This window comes from Balaenoptera musculus, chromosome 7 (genome assembly GCF_009873245.2).
Source record: "Balaenoptera musculus isolate JJ_BM4_2016_0621 chromosome 7, mBalMus1.pri.v3, whole genome shotgun sequence".
In the NCBI taxonomy this organism is placed as follows: domain Eukaryota; kingdom Metazoa; phylum Chordata; class Mammalia; order Artiodactyla; family Balaenopteridae; genus Balaenoptera; species Balaenoptera musculus.
This window is the reverse complement of record NC_045791.1, coordinates 98,893,782-98,909,773: the sequence shown is the minus strand read 5'-3', so window position 1 is coordinate 98,909,773 and position 15,992 is coordinate 98,893,782. Positions and strand designations below refer to the sequence as shown.

General features: G+C 46.3%; 1 protein-coding gene across 4 annotated transcripts in view; it reads left to right on the top strand.

Moving 5' to 3' along the window:
* Window positions 1-4,525: 4,525 nt before the first annotated feature.
* AP1S3 (adaptor related protein complex 1 subunit sigma 3) overlaps window positions 4,526-15,992 on the top strand; it is a 62,453-nt gene continuing 50,986 nt past the window's right edge. For all 4 annotated transcript variants that reach the window (XR_005020726.1, XR_005020724.1, XR_005020725.1 and 1 more), the window contains exon 1: window positions 4,526-4,658. Coding sequence is in view for 1 of the 4 variants with exons in the window: in XM_036859081.1 (XP_036714976.1) it covers window positions 4,656-4,658 (3 nt within the window). In the remaining 3 variants the exon portion in view is untranslated. The remainder of the gene's footprint in view (window positions 4,659-15,992) is intronic.

Sequence of the window (15,992 nt, the reverse complement as noted above, 5' to 3'; positions counted from 1 at the left end):
CCCCAATCACTCTCTGGCATCTGGGGCATTCTCTCTTCCAATGCCCTGGCTGTTTGCAAAGGGCACATCAATCACAATCCTCCCTCCAGTGCCCCTTTTGTCCACACAGGGTAACACTGGCCTTATATGGGTACCCGTGGGCCTTGGGGTCTGTCAGGGCCAGATTGGCCCAGAAAAGGCAGCTTCCCCTTTGGAGGTCTCTGAGCGGACAAAGCTACTGCAATCATTTGGGTCTTTTGCATATTTCTCTGGGTGTGTTCAGCCTTTTTGGCCACATCCCTATTACTGTAAACCAAATAAACCAATTGGAACAAACCATTCATTGGGGTCTGAGGACCAGCAGTTGCTTTCTGAATTTTGCACCTGATGTCTGGGGCAGACTGGGCTATGAAATGCATAGCCAAAAGGGCCTGTACCTCGGGGGAAGGGGGATCCACATTCGTTTGGGATCCATGGCCCTGTAGGGTAGGTCAGTTAAAAAGTCCTCTGTGTCCTTCCTAGAGTTATCCGTCTGAGCTACACACGCCTTAGATTTCTTTTGGGTTTCATTGCTTAGATACAAGGCCGTGAAAATTTGAACATAGCGTACTTCATTTTAAATTTCCTAACTCATATTGTGGTCAAACCTGATTACATAACCTACTAAGTTTTTCCTTTTAATTACTGTTGTCCAAATCTTTCCCAGTCCCGGAGTATATGGTCCAGGGGGTATTGGTTGGGATTGATGCAGCCTGGCCCATTTCAGACAAGCCTGAGGTGACGTCTCTAACTCCTGAGCTATCCAAATTCCACTCTTAAGTCAAAATCCACTGCACAATTTGGTCAAGATTTGCACTTACGATTTTAGATGCTTTCCTTTCCAAGGTAGTCTCCCAACCAGGTTAGGGCCCCAAAAGTTGCAAAGAAATGGCACAGAAGATGTCCCCAGTGGTGTTGACGATGAGCGGGAGTTGGTCTAGCTATAAATTGGGAATGAAGGGTCAGCACTTGTAAGGGTCAGAGGGAGGGGAGTAAAAGTAATAAAAAGTACACCTTGGTGGTCTCACAGGTCTTCTGGGGCTAATAGAAGAAAGAAAGAAATAGAGCAGGAATGAACAAGAATGCAAGAAGGTAGGAGAAAAACCTCAGAGTCAAGGAGAAGAGTATAGGAATTGACAGTTCTGTCGTGGATCTGCTGTTGGACGTGCATAAGTATATGGGGTTGACCTGCCGGTCAAAAACGAGCAGACAATTGACAGAGCGTCCTCCACAGTGTGCCTGGCTCGTGGTGTCCCATGGGCCTCTTTAGAACCAAGACCAAACTCTCAACATTTTCTTACCTAATCACTATCCCTTCGTGGTCGCCAGCTGAAACCGTGCACCTCAGATTGGGACTTGAACCCATGTGCCGGGACTCAAACCCAGCCTAAACCCAGGTTGGGACTTGAACCCACGTGGCTGGGACTGGAACCCAGCCAAAACCCACAGTCTTCCAACTGAGATCACACACCTGGTTTCCGGACTTAATGAAGTTCAGGTTCTTGATGTCTCATTGCAGAAAGAATTCAGTGAAAGACAAAGTGACAGGTAAGAAGTGGATTTATTTAGAGAGAAACACATTCCACAGAGTGTGGGCCATCTCAGAAGGTGAGAAAGGCACCAGGGTATGGGGTTGTCAGTTTTTATAGTGGTGGGTAATTTCATAGGCTAATGAGTGGGAGGAGTATTCCAGCTATTTTAGGAAGGGGCGGGGATTTCCAGGAACTGGGCCACTGCCCACTTTTTGATCGTTATGGTTGGTCTTGGAACTGTCATGGAGCCTGTGGGTGTGTCACTTAGCTTGCTGATGTGTTACAGTGAGCGTATACTTAGGCTCAAGGTCTAGTGGAAGTCGACTTGTCTGCCATCTTGGACCCATTTGGTTCTAATCAGTTTATGTCATGTCCTCGGGCTATGTCATTCTTTCAAATGTTGTGCCCTGCCTCCTTTCCTCCTGTTTCACCTTGGTGCCTTGATTGTAGGCTCAGCTCGGCCTCATTAGCCGTCTATGCTTGCTTTGGTCTCACCGCCTCTGAGACTCAGGCTCTCATCTGTACAGTGGGCACAGCACCCCCTCTTATTTATTTATTTATTTATTTATTTATTTATTTATTTATTTATGGCTGAGTTGGGTCTTTGTTGCTGCGCGGGCTTTTCTCTAGTTGCAGCAAGCGGGGGCTACTCTTCGTTGTGGTGCACGGGCTTCTCATTGCGGTGGCTTCTCTTGTTGTGGAGCATGGGCTCTAGGCATGCGGGCTTCAGTAGTTGTGGTGCACGGGCTTAGTTGCTCCATGGCATGTGGGATCTTCCCGGGCCAGGGCTTGAACCCGTGTGCCCTGCATTGGCAGGCGGATTCTTAACCACTGCGCCACCAGGGAAGCCCAGCACCCCCTCTTTTACAGGTTGTTTGAAGGCCAGATAAGACCACCTATGGGAAGTGTCCTGCCCTGAGGGTGATTTTAGCTGTGATGTGGGAATTTGGAGGGAAGAACATTAGGGGGCAGAAGCTCAGGAGCGTGTCCTCTGCCCATCTCAGCAAGGTCGTGAAGGAAGGCAAAGATGCTCCTATTCTTGACCCACGCTTTTCCTAACCTGGGCCACACAGTAAGGGAACTTTCTTCTGCTTTTATCTTTTACTTAACTGCCATTACAAGAGCATAGAGATTTCTATAGCTTTAAGCCTCACCTTTAGCATTCCCATCTCTTTCCACTAGCAACAAAATCCTTAAAGCAGAAGCTTCACAGAATGGGCAAGGTGGGTGGGACAGGGCTGGGCCCTGCCCTGAAGTCAGATAGAAAGGAGGAGGCACAAAGTTCAGACCGAAGCCAAAATGCCCAAGAAAGGAAGAAAATGTACCCTGGGGGTAGAATTAGTTTAGAAAGCATCTCTCCTAAATTTACAGTAAATTGCAGATCATCCCATAGCCAGGGGTTTAATTATTGCTTAAATAATCCTCTTCTAGTTGAGAATTTCCAGGTTGGAGACTGGGGTTGTCTTGGTGGCTTTTTAGTGCATGGGTTGCCTTAAGGTAGGGAAGACCCATTCCCTCTTGCCCACCCTCTGACCTCCTCTCACTTAACTCCAGACACAGAGGCTCTCTTTGGGGTCTTTTGAGAAGGACAACTCTTTTTTTTTTTTTCCTTCAGTGCACTGGTATCTCACCTCCACATCTCATGTCACCTCCTCAGGGGGAGGCTCTCCCTGACACCCCAGCTAAATAAACGTAGCTTCCCTTGTGCCTGTCCCAGCAACCTGTACTCATCTTCTTGGTAATCTCACCTACTTAGCACTCATTATTTTGTAATGATCTATTTATTTGTTTATTATTTGTTGAGCCACAAGAGATTATAAGCTTCAGAAGAAAGCGCTTGTTTGTTCCCAGCTGGATCTCCCACCCTCCTTCTGTAGGACTCTGCACAGAGAAAGCACTGATTAATGTGGCATCAACGCACAGATGGATGGAGCTTCCCTTATTTCCAGGTCACCTGGGCTGGACCACACCGCAGAAGGCAGATCTGAGGATTTTCACCAATTTTGGCTTCCAGAAACCACTCAGGCAAAGGTTCTTAACCTTTTTAGGGTCACAGATCTCTTTAGGTATTTGATAAAACCGACTCTCCCAAACGAACATAAAAATGCACTCATAACTCTGCTTACAACTTGGGGGTTTGGAGACTCCTAACGGCCCAGGTGGAAACTCCAGACTTAAGAAAAACCAAGGGGAGAAGGAGAGAGATTAGAGGCTCCACGCCACAGTCTTAGGAGAGACCTATTAAAACCGGGCCAGTTTAAAATGACCTATGCCCTTGGATTGCAGATATATATATATATAATGCATGAATATGTGTGATTATGTATATATATATGAAAAGAAAGAAATCCGAGGCAAGAAATCGCTTCTTGCCAGCAGAGTTCCAGATCTGCCAAACGCTCCCCCCCTTATGCGGTTTAGGACAAGACAACCAGTGACACTTCCCGCAAGTGTCTCGGGAGATCTCTTAGCCAGGTCTGATCAATGTTTGTGGGATGAATGAATGGCACACTCGCTCGCAGAGTCAGGAAAGCAGCCCCCTCGGCGCTCCCCGCGCGGGGCTGCTCAGCGCGGAGACCCCGGGCTCTGGTTCCGGGCGCCTGGGCCTAAGAGGCTGGAGGCAGAGGCCCGCGCGCAGGTGTATTCGCACCTAGGGCAGCCCGCGCGGCGCGGGGCGGGGCCAGCTGCGGCAGGGCGGGGCGGGGCGGGGCGGGAGGAGGAGGAGGAGGGAGGAGGAGGGATGAGGAGGGATGAGGAGGGATGAGGAGGGGGGAGGAGGAGGGAGGAGGAGGGAGGAGGAGGGAGGAGGAGGGGGGAGGAGGGGGGAGGAGGGGGGAGGAGGGGGGAGGAGGGGGGAGGAGGGAGGAGGAAGGAGGGGGGAGGGAGAGGGGCAGGGAGGGAGCTGGTAGGAGCAGGAGGGGAGGGAGGGCAGAGGCGCGGGGAGGAGTCTGCAAACTTTCGCTTCGAGGGCATTGTGGGAAGCAGCCATGGTCTGAGGCGGGCACCTCACCTGTCAGCCGCGCCGGCTCCTGCGCTCGCCTCTCGCCCTCGAGTCCACCGCGCTCGTCTCTCGCCCGCGGGGACGGCGGCGGCGACCCGGCCACCATGGTTAGTGCTGGAGAGCGGGGCGGCGGCGCGGACCAGGGCGGACGTGTGTGTGCGCGCTCCCGGGAGGCACCTGCTGCGCCGAGCCGGGCGCGCGGCCGGGTGGGCGAGCAGCCTCGTCCCGCCCCGCCTGCCCCCCAGCCCCGCCGGCCCGCCCGCGCCTGTAGTCCCGGCGCCCGGACGGTGCGGATGCGCCTGGGGCGCTAGGGACGCCAGCTTGGGACTCTCGGGCACTGCCGCTTCATTCATTCCACCGTTTGCTGAGCGCTTAGTCTGTGCCAGGCGCGGTGCCAGGCGGTTGGAGATGTCGCGGGGACCAGGTGGAGCCCTTGCTATAGGCGGCTTACCTTCTAGGAGGACGATGTGGAAGGAGGGAGATGAGTAATATACCAGTAAAATGAAGATAACTTCCTAGAGTAAGTGCTCTAAAGTCTCAAGTACAACCGGATGGAGGGATGGAGAGGCGGCAGCTGCAGAGCGGGCAGGCAGTGAAGGCCTCCTTGAGGAGGTGACCTCTGAGCTGTTGGAAGTCCTAGGGGGGCTCTGCAGGCAGTGGGAGCAGAGAGAGCAAAGGCCAGAGAGAAGGGACCCTTGCTTGTAGGGAGAAAGGTAGGCAGGGGCCAGGTGAGGCAGGTCCTAAGAAACGAAGTGAAGGAGTTTGGATTTTATTTCCACTGAGTGGGGGAGCCTTGGGAGCGGTTTAAACATGAAAACTGACTTTATCCCTTCTATACTTTTTAAAGATCGCTTTGGCTGTTGGTGGAGAGTAGCCTGGGGTACGTGTGTGAGGAGGTGTGGAAGTGGAGACAGGGAGACCAGTTTGCAGTGCTCCAGGTGAGAGATCCTGGTTGCCTGCACTTGGATGGAAGCAATAGCTTCAGGCACCTCTTGTTCTTGCCTTCTGTTTAGGGTAGTGTTTTGAGAGTTCGGTGGCCTGAACTGCACGAGTTCCACTTCCCGAGCTGAGCTCACTTCCCATTCAGAGGAGGAACAGAAGTGACCTGCACTCTGGGCTTGAGTACCCACCACAGGCAGGAGGAGGAGGGCCCTGTGGGTTATGATAGTTGATGGAGAAGGAGAGATGTGGAGTGCCGAGCCCCTGGACGGGAAGACCACAGATGCTTTCCAAGGAGAGGTTTGGCTGCACAGACTGGAGGCGCCATTGTTGTTTGTTGAGGGTTCCTTGTAAATATAGCATGATGCAAAAAGGAGGCTGTAAATAATGGAGCAGCTCTCCTGGCTTGCTCAGGTTTCCCAAGGAAGAAGGTGACATGTGTACAGCCCGCCACATTTTTTGCCTAATGGAGGGTGGAGTAAGGCCCTGGAGTTTCTGAGTAGCAAAAATCTTCCATCCCGAGAGCTTGTGTAGGGTCCATGCTCTGGACAACACCTGCAGTGGAATTTTATTTTTTCTTGCTGGTGTCAAATGATGAGTTGATCAGAAATGTGCAGTTTCCCTAGCTTTTCTACTAGATCTAAGCCCAATGGGAAATATTGATGTCGTTGAGTGCCTGTGATAGGCGGATGCTCAACTCTTTACCTTCATGATCTCAGTCAGTTCTTGCAACAAACAACCAGATGAGGGTATCATGCTCTTTGTATTTTACCTGCTCTGACCTGTCCCAGCAATGTGTCCTTGGCCCATGACTTGACCTCTCTATGCCAGTTTGCTCATTTGTAAAATGGAGATAATAACTGTTCCCAACTCATAAGGCAGTGGTTCTCAAAGTGTGGTCTGGGTACACTTAGGCGTCCCCAAGACTTTAGAGGTCCACAAGGCCAAAACGATTTTCATAATCGCACAGAGATATTCTTTGCCCTTTACACGTTCATCCCTACATGACTGTACATGAAGTTTTCTCAAGGCTAACGTGACCTGGGAGAGTGCAACAGAGTGAATGCAAAAGCGGTAGCAGAGTCTAGCTGTCTCCTATTGAGCCAGACATTAAGGAAATTTGCCAAAAAGTAAAACAGTGCCACTCTTCTGACTAATTTTTTTTTTGCTTTGGAAAATATTGTTACTGTTCATTAAAGAGTTGTTTCTGATAATGTGTAATAGGTTGATTATAATTTTTAAGTGAATCAGTAAGTATCTAAAATTTTTCTCTATTTAAATTTGCAATACAATACAGTAAATTCACCTTCCCAAGCTGAACTCTGAAGTTATTTCTTTGTCTGAATTTATGTTAGAAACAGCATGAGTGCTTCCTTTTCCTAAATAGGGTAATTCCAAGTTTCCCACGTTCATCATAATCTCACTGTATTACAGAGAAATAGGAACGGTGAGAAGCCGAGAGGGTGAGGGTGGAGATATCTAACTCTGAACCTGGAGATCCTGCATGTGACCCCGTCTCCAACACCCAATATATCAATTTTATTGTCTGAGGCTTAAGTAAATTGTGATTAGTATGTATTGTTATTTTGGTGGTTTAAATTCCAGCTTGAGAGTGAGGAAGCCTATTATGGCAGCGGTAGCGAGCGCCGTCCTCCACTGAGATGTGGTCTGGGCTGCTGGCCAGCACTTAATGTGGGGTTGAGGGGTTGGGAAGAGACCCTCTGTGGTGTTCGGTTCTCCCAAGAGGGTTCACCCGCAACAGGCCCTTCCCACGGGCCTCCCAACAGCACCAGTGAGACTTGTGTTTACCCCTCCCCAGGGTTGTTACTTCTGAGTTCCCATTACTGGTTTCTGTGACACATACTGTCAGCAGGTTATGATTTTTGTGTGGTATTTTATTGACAACAGCTGGCAGGAAATGGTCAGCAGATTGTGTATTTGCCCCACTGTTTCCAATGTCTGTCCTTTTGGGTCCCATGAATTATTTTATTACGGATGAAGACATAATGGATAAAGTCACCCCTTCCCCTAACACAAATAAAGAAAGTTCCTGTATGAGTCCCCAAAGATTAGCATTCCTTGACATCTCTATGAATCATTCTTTCAATTTTATTTTCTTGTTACTGTACAGAGATTCTCCGAGTGAGCTGAGATTTCACTGGTGTTCCTTCTTTCCTGGGGCCTGTCTTTGCCTCTCTCTCTCTTTTTTTTTAATGTTTTCCACAGCAGCTACACCATTTTATTTAAATTATTTATTTATTTAATATTTATTTATTTATTTGTTTGCACCGGGTCTTAGTTGCGGCACGTGGGCTCCTTAGTTGCAGCTCATGGGCCTCTTAGTTGCAGCTCATGGCTCCTTAGTTGCAGCACGTGGGTTCCTTGGTTGTGGCATGTGAACTCTTAGTTGTGGCATGCATGTGGGATCTAGTTCCCTAGCCAGGGATTGAACCTGGGCCCTCTGCATCGGGAGCGTGGAGTCTTATCCACTGCGCCACCAGGGAAAGTCCCCTTGCCTCTCTAATAGTCTCCCTTTCTCACGAATCTTGTTTTTCTCTGATGCAATTCTTTGTTTTCTAGCCCTTTACCCAGGAGAAGCTCCCTTTCCAGATCCTGTGATGTAAAAGAATGTACGCAGAGATCAGAGGCAAGCACCCCTAAAATCTTCTCAGGGGTGTACTAAACTGTCTTGCCAGCACTCTGACTAACAAGAGAAAATGAACTTCTTGCATGACTGCTACCGTGGGATAAATTAAGAATTTTTACAGTGGAAAGGGGGTACTGCACACTGTTTCAGTTAGAAATGAAATGCCTCTGACCATTTTGAGGAAGCTGTCCTTCCTTCAAAAAATCTCCCACAAAGTCCCAAGTCTGAACACTTCCCAACAGGTAGAGCTGGGTTCTGAAATAGCTCTCTCTAAATAGTTTCTGAAAACTGCCTGGGGAAAAATAATATAACCACTTGTTAGTCCCTCAGTGCGATGGGGCATAGACCTATATTACATTCAGTCAAGAACATAGGCATGCAGGATTCCATTTTTAATGTCCTTGTTGGATCTTCTCTAGCAGGGCTTCTGGGCCGGTAAGAAATGATGGGTGTGTGGCAAGGTTCAGTGGCCACTTAGATGCTACTGGAGACTTCCTTCTACACTGGGTCTATTAAGGAGGAGGAACTAAGGCCACAGTCTGCAAACTGTGGTGCTTCTGCCCTTTGTATACTCACCCTTGTCAAGGGGAGACCTCCAGGGGTTAAAGCAACTCATCCAGCTCATTATAGGTTAAAAAAAATTTTTTTTTTGTTTTTGCATTAAAACATCAATGCATTTGGGTCCAAGAGGCAAAATTCACATAAACTTTAAAGATAAAAGCCTAAGAAATAGTTTGTTTATGACTAGTTGCGTAAGGCTGACCCTCCAGGTCTCACAAGGCTACCTGCCTTTTCTGCAGTTCTAATTATTTGGGAAGAGAAGTTTGAGACAGTGTTCTAAGGCAGGTGTCAGAAACATTTTTCTGTAAAGGGCCGGATTGTAAATATTTTAGGCTTTCTGGGCCTTACAGTCTCTGTCACTATTACTCAACCCCTCTGTTGTAGAGTGAAAGGAGCCACGGACAAGATGCAAATGGCTGTGACTGTATTTTATTTATTTATTATTTATTTATTTATTTATTTATTTTAAAATAAACGGAGGCCATTTAGCACTGGGCTGAGCTTTTTTTTTTTTTTTTTAATTTTTATTTATTTATTTTTGGCTGTGTTGGGTCTTCGGGCAAGCAGGGGCTATTCTTTGTTGCGGCGTCCACGGGCTTCTCAATGCTGTGGCTTCTCTTGTTGTGGAGCTCTGGCTCTAGAGCACAGGCTCAGTAGTTGTGGCATGTGGGCTTAGTTGCTCCGAGGCATTTGGGATCTTCCCAGACCAGGGCTCGAACCCGTGTCCCCTGCATTGGCAGGCAGATTCTCAACCACTGCACCACCAGGGAAGCCTTGTGACTGTGTTTTAATTAAACTTTATTTACCAAAAGAGGTGGAGGGCCAGAATTGGCCTGGAGGCTGAGTTTGTTCTGTAGACCCATGTTTTCAGGCAACTTCCATTAATTCACTCATGTGTACATTTGACAAATAGATTGGACACCTGCCCTATGACAAGCAGTGTTCCAGGCAGGACTGGCTATATAATTTGTGGTGCCCAGTGCAAAATGAAAATGTAGGATCCCTCGTTCAGAATTTATTGGGAATTTCAAGACAATGGCAGCAGAGCATTAAATCAAGGGTGCTCCCTTTGTGAACCCAGGGCTCTGGTGTCCACAAAAGCCAGCCCTGGATCTAGGCCCCAGACGTTGTATTGAACATGCCAGGAGCTCTCCTGCTCTCCTGGAGCCCACGTTCTTGGCGGGAAGTTCTCTAAACTTTCTTAAGATGTGTTTTGTATCAAGCATACAGAAGAGGATTATACTGTAAAGCACTGGTTCGTCATCATCTCATTTTTACTTCATGGAAGTTGTAGATGATTCCCAGGCAGGTGGCATGGGGACCCGAGCAGTGCTAATCCTGGTGGCTATGTCAGGCCCTGCCACCCCTTCCTTTCTTGTCCTGAGGTCGTGGGGCCGTTTGTCCGGCTGGCTCGGACTGTGCTTGGCCATTTCCTGAGCCAGTTCTGACTGGATGGGGAGTTCTCAGCCGTATCCGTCTCCCCGCGTTTGCTGCAGGTTAGATCCTTGGGTTAGTGCTTCTGCTACTCTCATTGCCTTTGTCCACGTCCCAGCAGAGCCCGGGGCACGGGATGCCATGGCTTCCCCAGCTCTTCCTGGGTCTGCCCTGGTTGTCAGGTGTGGTATAATTTGTCAGCTTAGACAAATTTGTGTAAAATGATGACACAGATATACCTGCAAATAAACAGAAAACTTGTAGAAGGGTATGCTAGAGACAGTGATGGGTTCTGGGAAGGGCTCTAAGCATCTGGTGTTGTAAAAAGAGTCACTTTTTATTGTGTGTTCTATTAGACATCTCAGTTTTTTTTGTATTTGAACGTAGCACCTTTTAAATTATATGAAAAATGACTTAAAAAATGTTCCCATTTATATTACTTCTCCAGCAAAACTCTGCTTTGTTTTTCCCCATGTTTTATAACTTCTTAAGCCTGGATGTGTCTGGAATTGGGATGGAAGCAGAAGTTTCCTTAAAATACGTACACACACACACACAGACACACACATGCATGTACACACACATACATGTGCACATGCATACATGTACACACATAGACGCTTTCTCTCTTCTATTCTCTTTAACTTGGGCTCTTGGTCAGGCTTCCAGGACTCCTGTTTGTACCTTGCTTTTTTTTTATATATAAATTTATTTATTTTATTTATTTTTGGCTGCACTGGGTCTTTGTTGCTGTTCGCAGGCTTTCTCTAGTTGTGGCGAGCGGGGGCTACTCTTCGTTGCGGTGCGCGGGCTTCTCATTGCGGTGGCTTCTCTTGTTACGGAGCACGGGCTCTAGGCATGTGGGCTTCAGTAGTTGTAGCACGCGGGCTCAGTAGTTGTGGCACACGGGCCCAGCTGCTCTGCGGCATGTGGGATCTTCCCGGACCAGGGCTCGAACCCATGTCCCCTGCATTGGCAGGCGGTCTCTCAACCACTGTGCCACCAGGGAAGCCCTGTACCTTGCTTTTGAATGAGAATCGAGACTAGCTGAGGGGAAAAAAAATGTGATCCATCTTTCTCACTTCAGCGACTCTGAAAACTTTTGGTAAAAAGGTAAAATAATATTGCTAGTCACCTCACAGGACAGAACCATGAAAGCACAGAGATGCTTGTCAGATGAACTAGGGTTGGCCTCACTGTGTTCAGTAGACAGTGGAACATTCTAGCAAGATTGAGAAGTCCTGTCCCTGAAAGAGTCAGGAAGGATCAGTCAAGCCCGGTACCAGATTCAGATTGCGACTGAATAGTTCAGCCCCCAGTTTCAGTGTCTGCTGCCCACCTACAGCTTCTCTCGGCTTCCCTGAAAAAAAAAAAAAATCAGGGCAGCAACTTTTCATTATGCAGGTGAGGCTACAAGAGGCCTGAAAAAGATGACTGTTTCTTTTAAGAGAAGTGTCTGAACTTCCTCGGGAGGCAGAAGTGCTGCTGGAGGAGACATCTCTGTTGTGTAAATGTTGAGCCACACGTTGCCTGTGGAGGTGACATGCCTACAGCGTTTCAGGAAGCCTGCCTGTGCTCATTTCCAAAGGCAGGTGTGGGATACAGGTGTGACGTGGTGGTGAGGCAGACGGCCCTGGGCTCCTGGGTGCAGGCTGCGTGATCTGGGAGGCTCTGTTCTTTGCTCTTGTAACCAGGCCCGCTTCCTAAATTTCCCTGAAGATTGAATGAGCCAATCCAGTTCAACCCTTAGCTCAGGGGCTGGCACCTGGCATACATTCCATAAACGTTAGCCAGGACGTTTTTAAGGGAAATAGGAAAAAGCTAATGAAAAACTTAAAAATAGTTCTTAAGTTTTTTTTTTTTTTTTTAATGAGAAATTTATTTGAACAGATGAAACAAAGAAACAAAATATCACAGACTGCAGATATTGGGGAGGTGGGAGAAGATAAGGGTTATTGTAATACCACACTTAAAAAAATGTGATTCTAAACTCAGAGTGTGTACAGAACGTTTTCCTTTTATTTCTGAAACAACTGCTTGCCTCCAGTTTCTTTGTAAGAAGTCAGGTCCTCAATTCAAAGTGTCCTGTGTATGAGTCCTACCTTTCTAAGTCTGTTTGGCCTCACGATTTGGATACTTTAAGAATGCAGAAAATCTAGTCTACGTTGACAATCTTTGTAAAAAAAATAAGGGGAAAAGAGGAGGCTTGACTATATAACAAGGCAGGTCTGTCTGTCAGATTGAACCTGAATTTTCAAAGAGTGTGATGGATGTGCAATCTCCCACCTCTTAAATTTTGTGCACAACCGTTGGCATGGTTGTCGAGGTATAAAGGCCCTGGGGATAGATTTTTAATGAGTGTGGAGTATAGGCTGCAATAGGAAGAAAAAGGAAGGTTCTTAATAAACGTTTAAGTGATCATTACGATGCAGGGCACTGAGTTTAGCATAGTAATCATAGCAAGTTGTTCCCAGCCACAAAAAAATTCACATTAAGAAAGATCAAATAAGCATCACTATGAAATATGAATGGGGTCCCAAGTTATTAAGGTTTCATTCGACTTCAAAGGCGAATTGAAAATTGCTTGGAATTTCTGCTCCCTATTTCTAGGACCTTTTCCTCCTTGAATGATTTGAAATAGAACCAAAGGCCAGTCTGCCTCTCAAAAGACTCCAGGAGAAAACCTAATTAGGGACATATTGACTACAAGACAAAATTAAACCACCAACAGGTATTGTTGATATACCCTAAGTTGATTACCTTGTCCAGATGAAATGATAAATGGAGAAATAGTACATGAATCACTTTTCAGGGTTTTTTTTTCCTTCTTCATTTGTTAATCCTTGTGTTCTTAACCAAGGAAGTTATTAGAAAAGACAACCCCACAAGTATGAGATCTGTGTCTTGATTACAAGAAACTTGTGTTGTTGGGAAGAAATTTCTCACATGCATAGGAAACCTAGATGAGTATGGGAGTAGATAATTAAGCTGTGAAGTATGTCGTTCAGATTACATAATTGCTGCAGGAATTCCATGCAGGAGGACATGGGAGGGGCTCATGGGAGAGACAGGCGTGGGGCTGAGCCCGGAAGAGCAGGTGACCCTGCCTTCAGCTTTTCAGAAAAGGGTGTGTGTGTCTGGTATGTATGTGAGTGGGAAGGGGTTAATAAGTAGACAACATGGAAAGGTGGTGTTAAGAAAATGTAAGTCCTGGAGGAGGGCCTGCTGAAGGTCTACCATGACAAACTGGTTTCTTTCTTTCTTTTTTTTTTTTTTTTAAAGATGCACCTTTTTTTCTTAATCAGTTTTATTTTATTTATTTATTTATTTATTTGTTTATTTATTTATATTTTTGGCTGTGTTGGGTCTTCATTGCTGCACACGGGCTTTCTCTAGTTGCGGCGAGCGGGGGCTACTCTTTGTTGCGGTGCTGGGCTTCTCACTGCGGTGGCTTCTCTTGTTGCGGAGCACGGGCTCTAGGCTTGTCCAGAGTCACGAGGAGCCTCACTTCACGCAGCTGCATAGTTTTGGAGATGGGTTGCCTTCTTAGCAGCCAAGAAACAATGTTACTGAAGTTGCAGGTGTGTTCAGGGATGTGTGTGTGTGTTTTGTCTCTGAGTGGGCTAGTTTCTTTGTGTATCTCTCAGAAACAATTGCTGTTACCTTCCTCCATCACTCTAATGAATGTTTTGAAAAGGAAAGCTTAATAGCAGCCTAAGACAAACATCACTAGAAAGACAGAAGAGCATGATGCTTGGAAGGATTGCTAGACGGGAAGATAAGGGGATTCGGGTCCTGTACCCAGCTATGCCAATAACCATGACCTTTATTTACCACGTTACCTAACTTCCCAGGGCCAGTCCTCAGCTGTCACTTGAGGTGAGAGAGAATCTTAAAAATCCTTTCTGGCTCTCACAGTTTGTAATCAGCTACAAGAAAGTCATATGCCTCTCCAAACCCAATATACATTATTTTCTGCATGTGTCAGATTCAGAAACAGGGCAAGCCTGCTGCTGAACTGTTGGTTCATATGTTCTTGTGCTGCTGTTGATCAGGAGCTGTGCTCCTCTTAAGTGCAGCTTGCAGGTGGGGTTGTCATGTACCATGAAGGCCATACCCACAGAGCTCACGTAACTTTACATCGAATCATTGCATTGCTCACACATCTATCTGTGTGTGTGTTTAGGCACAGGATTAAGTGCACTTTTGGCTTCAATCAAGTCAAGTGTGAAAGAAGCACAGCATTATTTTGCTGTAGGTACACATTTACTGAATACCCACTGTGTGGTCTGTACCCGGAATTGGAGATTATTAAGAGATATAAAGGAGACAGAAATAATTAGGCTTCTTATCCCACAGGGAGGGAAAACATAAATAGAACAACTTGCATGTTTCTTTCAAGAATGTCGAAAATAAGAGATGTAGCTGGGATGGGATAGGGTACATGGGGAAAAGTGTAAATTTTATGAGAGATTCTGAAAGGATGTTGTAGACTTGGTTGGGTGAGGAGTATATTTCGGGCACGGGAGAGGAAGGAGGAGCTGGGGTGTGAGATGGGTTCTAACAAGGCGCGTTTCAGGGCCTGCAAGCAGATTGGCGTGGCTGCATCTGGGAATCAGTTTGGGAAACATACACACCCAGAAACCTAGTTCCCGAGAAAAAGTGGAGTCATTTGCTGGAGGATGTTGAATGCCAGAGGAGATTTTCTCCCTGTCATTTGTTGGGAGGACAGTTCAGGAAGGTCTGGCTTTTTTGTTTTCTGTTCAGAAAGATTTTAAAGTGAAATTTAAAGTTTTATGTTCATTTTCTTTTATAGTAGGTAAGTTGAACAACCACACCCATATCTCAGAAAAACTTGAATCTATCTTTCATAATATTTTCTTTTTTCTTTCCTCTTTATTGAGATGAACCTCCTGATCATGAGCTTGGGTGTTGGGGCAATGCCAAATTGCTATAAAAATTTTTTTTTTGAGATGTAACTGACATATAACATTATATTAGTTTCAGGTGTAACTAATATAACATAACGATTCAGTATATGTATATATTGTGAAATGATCACTGCAATAAGTCTAGTTTACACCCATGGTCATTTTTTTAAGGAAATTCAGGCCAAATATATTTATTTATTGAGCAGCTATATGTCATTGCTTGTTAAAATTCAAACTATTAAACTTAATGAAGAATAAAATATTTTAAAACATAATGGACCAATGTGAAAACTTCAACTCTTGCTCCTGTGTAAAGCATTTGTTAAAAGACTTATCCTATGTCAATTGTAAGACAAATAACTTTTGGTCTGAGAAAAAACCTTTTTTTTTTTTTTTAATTAATTAATTTTATTTTATTTATTTTTGGCTGCATTGGGTCTTCACTGCTGTGTACGGGCTTTCTCTAGTTGCGGCGAGAGGGGGCTACTCTTCCTTGTGGTGTGCGGGCTTCTCATTGCGGTGGCTTCTCTTGTTGCAGAGCACGGGCTCTAGGCGCGTGGGCTTCAGTAGTTGTGGCATGTGGGCTCAGTAGTTGTGGCTCGCGGGCTCTAGAGCGCAGGCTCAGTAGTTGCGGTGCATGGGCTTAGTTGCTCCGCGGCATGTGGGATCTTCCCGAACCAGGGCTCGAACCTGTGTCCCCTGCATTGGCAGGCGGATTCTTAACCACTGTGCCACCAGGGAAGTCCCGAGAAAAAACCTTTTTAAAGTGACTTGCTTTGTAATAATGGGCTTGTCTGATTAACTGATGTTGACCCATACTTATTAGTAAAATCAGTATCAAAAATGCCTTTTAAATCATGATAAAAAGTAATTTTTGGAGCAACTGCTTAGCAAACATTATGCCAATAAAATTTGCGTTAGTGCCATCT